Source organism: Sinocyclocheilus anshuiensis, unplaced genomic scaffold (genome assembly GCF_001515605.1).
Source record: "Sinocyclocheilus anshuiensis isolate Anshui unplaced genomic scaffold, SAMN03320099.WGS_v1.1 scaffold957, whole genome shotgun sequence".
Taxonomy (NCBI): domain Eukaryota; kingdom Metazoa; phylum Chordata; class Actinopteri; order Cypriniformes; family Cyprinidae; genus Sinocyclocheilus; species Sinocyclocheilus anshuiensis.
Window position 1 is genome coordinate 45,574 of NW_015557101.1, and position 7,535 is coordinate 53,108.

General features: G+C 37.3%; 1 protein-coding gene across 1 annotated transcript in view; it reads left to right on the top strand.

Moving 5' to 3' along the window:
- The first annotated feature begins 1,752 nt into the window (after positions 1–1,752).
- Positions 1,753–7,535, top strand: part of LOC107677528 (ecto-NOX disulfide-thiol exchanger 2-like) — a 190,263-nt gene continuing 184,480 nt past the window's right edge. Inside the window, exon 1 of the mRNA XM_016472458.1 lies at positions 1,753–1,822. Within this exon, the coding sequence (XP_016327944.1) occupies positions 1,786–1,822 (37 nt within the window). The 5' untranslated portion in view covers positions 1,753–1,785. The remainder of the gene's footprint in view (positions 1,823–7,535) is intronic.

Sequence of the window (7,535 nt, forward strand, 5' to 3'; positions counted from 1 at the left end):
GAGAGTTGAATGAAAAGCTAATAATTAATGAAATCATAAAAATATGAAATTAAAATAAACCATTTTAAAATAAGTTAAAATAAAACGCTTACTAAAAAAGATAAAGCTTTTATTTGTTTTCCTGCATGCACTCTAAAAAATGCTGGGTTGTTTCAACCCAACTTTGGGTCAAATATGGACTAACCCAACTTTTGGGTTAAAAATGTAATGTAAAAATTTAACCCAACGGTTGGGTTAGTCCATATTTGAGCCAAAGTTGGGTTGAAACAACCCAGCATTTTTTAGAGTGTGTCATGTGACCATTAACCAACGTCAGAGAATCATGAACATGCAAATCTGTTACTGAATTATTAACTTATTACCTTAAAATCTCAGGGGTACTTCAAATAATTCTATTAGGTGAAAAAAGTTAAATGTAAATAAAAAATAATGTGAATTTGTGCATTTTAATGTCTTTAAAGACAAAAGCCTTCCAAAGACATAGTAATACATGGTTAAATAACTCACTGAGTGATCAATCAAATAAAAATGAATGTGTTGATCAGTAGTTGATGCAATGTTGAGATGTTCAGAAAACACTTTATTAAATTGAAATGATTTTTGTTAATCCAGTGGTCAAATGCTGTGTGGCCTTTCAGTTTTCTGTGTAATTAAAGCCACCTAGTGACTGATCTCTGCGTGAAGCTGGAAGACTTTCTGAATGCATATAAGCTGTAAGCTATTTCAGAAAGGGACATTTAAAAGATGAAAAAGAAGAATTAGTGAGAATCTGTAAATTATGAATAAGTTCTTGCTATTGTGTGAATAATATTTAATCAATAAAAAAGTAACTGCAATCTGATTATGAGTATTTTAAAATGTATTATAATCTAATTAAAAGTACTTCATTTTTGGAATCGGATTACGTAATCCAGAATACATGTGATCAGTTACTACCAGCACTGCCTTTAGGAATACAAGACAGGTTGAAGGTTATGCTAACTTTATGAGAAGTTTTTTTTTTTTTACAATGGTTTTTAAGAACATTCTTTTCAGGATTTCAGATTCTTCTGAGGTTTTGTCTTAAGAAACAAGTTAAGAATATTCTTTCAAAATGTTTTAGGGAATACAAAACGTCATTGGCTTTTTTTTGTTGTAAAAAATAGCAGTTACGAATGATTTTAATGAATAATCAGATTTTGTGAATCCAGTCCCAGATGCTAAAAGATCTCCAGAACACCATTTGGCAACATATTGTGCAATGCCCCTCACATTAAGCTACCGACGCCAAAATATTAGGCACAAAATTATAACTGCTTCTTCACAGTTATTATGACAGGAGCAGTTTCACTGAAAGACTGAGACTGGCCATTATATGAGTGACACAGTGACCTGCGCGGTCACAAATATGCAAGAAAAAGCAGCTAGATAATTCCATTGCCACAAGGGACAAAAATATATTTTAATAAAAATGCAAAATGCAGTTTCAGGCCCGGTAAATAAGCTCAGTTCATCCGCTATCGACAGCTGAAGTAAACAGTTAATTTTTTGATCCCAGGCGACTTTTGACTATTAAACTGTTGTGCATTATGGATGTTTTGGATTTATTTGGATATTTGTTTCTCACTGAATTTACATTGCCTTCTCCAAGACGTTACTATGCTGATGGAAAGCCATCTGTGGTTATATGCTCACAAGGCTGTTTCAAAGAGATATCTCAGTCACCTTAATGCCCAAACGCAGCTAAGCCTGTATTGTCTTCTTAACAGGGTGCCGTCACCGGGAGATCGAGCGTCTGCTTAACACATGATGTTCAAGGACTACAGATCTGCTCGAGCTGTAGGTGAGTTGATATGTATTCCTCTGATGGACGTTCTGTCTGCTTGATGTACCGTCAGAGACCCTTTAAGCTTCTCATTCACAGGCAGAGTGTAGATTTGTTGGCAAGATCTCTGCTGCACACCTGATAAGGCTGTCAGTGTCCCCACGAGAGGCTGCTTCTCAATAATAAGAGGTTTCTTCTCCAGTTCTTTGGCATTTAATTTTGTCACGGACAGGTGGAAACATCTGCTGGATCGCCTCCATCACTTTTCGCTTCTTGTGTGAGCTTTCTAAATGACATGAAGTTTAGATTTCAGACCTTTTATCAAGTTGTGAGAGATTAAGCTGTAAGGTGAGGCTGATGCTGCTTCAGATGGGTTTTGTGAGCCAAGAGGAATGGTATTAGAGCGTATAAATAGCCCAAATGTTTATGCCAGTGGAGGACTAGTGCTTTTCAGAGGATAAATCACAAAAGCAGGGTTTCTGTATGAAATGTCAGATGGACATTCTGTTCAATGTCTTGTCTAAACCCGAACTCTTAGAGCTTTTTCTGTGAGATTAAAGGTTTGTGCTTGTTAAACCGACTCGTTTAGTTGTATTTTTAATGCTGAATACTTTCAAAATCGTCTTAACTCGGTTTTGACATCTGACGTTCGACGTGACGGACAGGTCTTCAATCGCACAGCAGAGTGAGTGTTAGAAATCAAATCCTGACAGGAGAATTGAGCCGGGCGACTGTGAGGGAACCAAAGGCTTTCATTTCTCTAAGGTGTGTGGAAGATGAGCGTGTCCTCTCTTATTAGGCTCTGTGTGGGCCGTGCCGGTGGGCTCACACGGCTTTGCCCTCCCCACAGGTGGCCGCTGTACACCGCACGGTCCTGCTGCAGCTGTATGGGGGCAGACTGCTTTATTTACAATGGGGTTTTTCTTCCACGTTCCCCTTATCTAGCCCAGCACACAGCGACAGAGTTGACTGATGACTTCCTCTTTTCCACAATCAAGGACCGCCGATCCGGGAGTGCTTTTTAGTGCTTTCTCATAAGGTAATGGCAACTAAACTGAATGCCGGTCACAAAAAGAGAACTGACAGCACAGACTGAAAGCTGATGCATATTAAGGTCTGAAATCTGAGTTCTATTTATTGCACGTACTGTGAACATTCCGGTTCATGTTATTGTGCATAAAAATATGATCATAGTAATATTTAATCAGAATTTCTTCAAAATCTTTTTCTGCTGATATGGGCTGATGGATATTGTTAACCAATAGCTTATGCGATCTTTGATCCATTTTACTCCTTTTAATCAATTCCTGATGGATAAAAGTCCTGCCGTACAATTTTTTGTATTAAAAATGGGTTGCGAAGGCAATTCATGTCTACTTGACTGTTTACTGGCTGATATCAATCTGATATAAAACCAATTAATCCATGTATACAACATATTTATGTTGATTCACTTTACCAAGAAAATTTGAAAGCAGAACATTTCTGGTAAAGCTATTAGTACTATTTTATTGCTGTCATCAGAGAAGAGATATCTAAAGCTTCACCCTTTTTCTTTTCTTTTTTTTATATTAGGCAACACAACAGATAATTAAAATGTTTCTTGAGCAGCAAATCAGTATATTAGAAAGATTTCTGTAGAATCATGTGACACTGAAGACTGGAGTAATGATGCTGAAAATTCAGCTTTGCATCACATAAATAAAATTCATTTTAAAATAGTTTATAATAGAAACAGTTATTTTAAATTGTAATAATATTTCACAATATTGCTGTATTTTTGGTCAAATAAATGCAGCCTTGTTGAGCATAAGAAACTTCTTTAAAAATAAATAAATAACTTACCGACCCCAAACTTTTGAACAGTAGTGTAACTTCTACAGGTGGCAACAGATCATATCAGATCACATAAAATTATTTTTGACAGTCTTTCTAACAAAATATAGGTTTGGTAAGCTTGTCAGAAAGTGCACATGGTTCAGACACTTGGCCTAGTGATTTGTGCACGTACGCTTTGACAAATTGAGTGCTTGTGCTCTTGCAGGTGGCACAAATTTTAAGTTGATTTGTGACATTTATGTTCTCCTTCACTCTCAGCATCTTTCGCCATCATTTCTTGTTCTCTCTGTATTCTCTTATACCCATTTTGGGAGTAAAAATATCTTTTAACAACATTAGTAGTGATTTTTCAAGTTAAAGAGGACACTTTCATCACAATTGTACAACAATTTATTTTCGGGGAAATCCAAGTAAGTGAAATTGGATCCCGGGTCTGAGTAATTCGCACTGTTCCACCTCGGTGCCAGTGCGAACGGTTCTGGCAACTTAGAAAGAACTTTGTCTTTCACACTAATAATATATTACGAATTCAGTGAGGTTGACTGTAAGCCGAATGCACATAGCACAGCTTTCTGCTCTCATAGCTCTGTTGCTTTATTATAAATGGTCATTTTGCTATTGTCTTATACTTAAATAATGGAGATGCCAGAGGCTGGAGAGTTCAGCTTTACATCTAGTTAATTGGTTTTGTGTGAAGAGTTGCAGGACTCGTGTTGGCTGTGAGGTGAGGGGTGCTGAAGGTGAAATGCCTGCATCAATCAGTCACCATAATGAATCTGGAGGTCTCATTGAACTGTCTGTGCAATATAACACAAGCACGACGATTACACATTTTAGATTTGTTTTGCATTACTCTGTTGCATGATTGAAGGCCTGCAATTAATTTAGTGCTTCTTTGCCTTCACATTAAATTTACTCACCCTCAGTTCATCCAGATGTAGGTGATTTTTTTCTTCAGCAGAACAGTAAAGAAGATTTTAGCTGAAACTGTGGTCCTTGGTGATTCATAAAATACAAGTCTTGAGAATTAAAAAAGCATATCAAGGAACACAAAATTAGTGGCTCCTGGCGATATATTGAGGTCTTATGAAGAGAAACGATCGGTCTGTGCAAGAAACTGAACATTATTTACAGCATTATTACCTGTAATCCAGAGCCTCAGACAACAGGAGAATACGATTCTTTTCTGTGAAATGGTTCTTTCGGACAGTTCGTTTCAATGAACAGGTTCAATTCACTAGTTCATTTACGTAATCACACAATGACGTCACATATACGCCATTATATTATTAAAGCACCCAATAATGATGTGAAATGTGGATGTTTTATGTGTCTAAAGCATATAAAGTGAATAAACTAGTCTTCATCAGCTCACCTTTTTACATAAAGAGAAACCATTAAAACCTTAATTTGGCCCTTCATTGGTGTGTTTGGTTCGTGCATGTGAATATCAGCGGCTCGTCGGTCTTCGGTCCGAGTCGAACTGTTTCCTCAGTTCAGTGACTGTTGGAGGAACTGGAGCGCTGAATGATTCATTCATCACAGGATCAGATACGCCTGATAGCAGATACGTTGAACGATAACTAGGAGAAGAATAGAGTATTTGGAGCTTTGATGAACCTGATATATTCAGTTGCAAGTTTGATATGGATGTACACATTTCTGTAAGAAAAATGGAAAAGAGGTTTTTATGGTGACAGTTTGTTTGTTTGTGTTTAACCTTTATATATAGTTTAACAACCCAGTCATTTTTTTTTTTAATTTATGTTTTACATTTATGCCTTTGACAGACACTTTTATTCAGCTTAGACTGCATCAGTCCATGCATTCCCTGGGAATCGAATCCATGACCTTGGCGTTGTAGTGTCACACTCCACTGTTGGAGCTACATGAATGCCTGATTGCCTGTATTTTGTATGATTTCTATGCAGTAAATTGTTCTGAACATAGTTGGAATTCTCTCTTTGTCTGATTTTCAAGGCCTTCAGGATTTATATTTAGGTGCATTGCTCTTCTGATATGAGTTGGGCCAAATGATGGGCAGAATTCCAGTTTAGCGCTTGGGATTTTAACTGCATTCGTGGCCCAGTGATTGAGGCTTTAGCCTTTTTTTTTTTTCTTTATTACAGCAGATATTTTCCCCATTTTTTCCCAGTGAAAGGAAGATGTCCTAATGTAAAGAAATGTATGGCTTCCATTTAATTTGACCAATAAGGCTAATATGATCCAGAACATCGGACCTTAATAAAAATATGTTGCATTTTAGGTAATTTGCTCCCATCTAATGCAACATTATTTATTTATTTTTATTTTTTATTTTTGGCAAGTGGGAAAAAAAGGCATCGTTTGAAATCAGGAAAAAAGGAGTAGAGTCAGTCCCTCAACTAGGCATGAATTAAATAAGAGCGCAGACCAGCTTTTAATCATTCTCTGTGAGGTGAGAGAATTCATTAGATGCTGCCTTGAGAAACTTTGGCCTGTTTTTATTGTGTTCAAGTTATTAAAACATGAACACCATATGTGTGACTAACAGGAAATGTGTAATGAACGAACACCCTTCAAAAGACCAGAGGAAATGCATCTGTGTCACACAAGTCACATTATTGTGGAGAATCAGGATGAAAATGCATCTTACTGTATTTGCTGTTTTTCAGCCAAAGGCAAACCGCTCCAGCCAGGGGCATCGCTGGCGTCTGTGAGAGAAGAGAACTAGCTCAGCTTTGTAAAGGTGAATCATCTGTCAAACACCTACAGCTCCATTACCACCAAATAAATGATAGCCGCAGATGGGAACGGGGCAGCATGGTAAGATCTTCTTTGCTGTCCCTTTCCTAAAGTTTGAATTTTAACAGAAAAGCTAGATGCTGTCAAATTATTAGAGTTAATTGTACCTGTTGGCTGTTTAATATATGATGTAGTACACTGAAATTTGAAGGAAAATGTCTCTTCCATTAGAGTAAATGAAAGGAAAGTGCACTACTCAGACAGACTTTGATTGCTCTTATTGGGCTAATTTACAGATAAGAGCCGTGACATGCAAGAAAACTCTTATGTGGAACCCTCTCTTTAAAGAACTATTGTTTTTCACTTAATAACATATTATAGTAACATATCAAAGTCCATGTTTCCCATGCTTTTAATGTGTCACTTTGATGCTGTGATATGTAATTGCCTCGCAGCACAAATGACTCAGGCGCAGCTTTGGAATATTTCTACGCGACCAGAACAGCGCCATGCCACATTTATTTCCCTAATTGCATGAAAACTGTTTAAAATGAGTGCTGAAAACTTAAAAATGCTCACTTTACCTCTGAAAAATCATCTTGACAGCTGTTTGTATCCCCTTTGGCTTTGGAATATTCAGAGCTAATTGTTAAAAAATGGCTAAATAAACAGTTCATAATGAATATGGCAATGTTTGCATCCATGCTCATCAAAAGATTTCTAAAGGAAACCAGCTAATGCCAAAAATGATGGCTAGTGTTGACGTCCACGAAAACCTAGGGAATAAGGCGACTTTGTATTAGGAGACACAGCGGCGATGTGCCAAAACAAGCTAATTATATTTGCATCTAACTTCTAAGTATATAAATAGACTCCTGAGCAGTACACTTGATCTACTGTAGATATTTCAACCCCACCATCTACATTCTTGAATTTGCTTCAGTATGCTAATGCACACAAATTATATAAAGTCTTGATTCTCTCTTTCCCCCTGAGGATGTTGGTCTGCAGCGTTCATCAGGTTTGAGATAAACACAGCAGCTGTAGCAGGCCACGGTTTCCACCCACACTCTTATCGTGCTTTTATGAGACCGTTGTAATGTCAAATGCTGTGCTCACAACACAGGTCTCCCCTGCTCTCCTAACCGCGACGCACGGTAGAACTGTG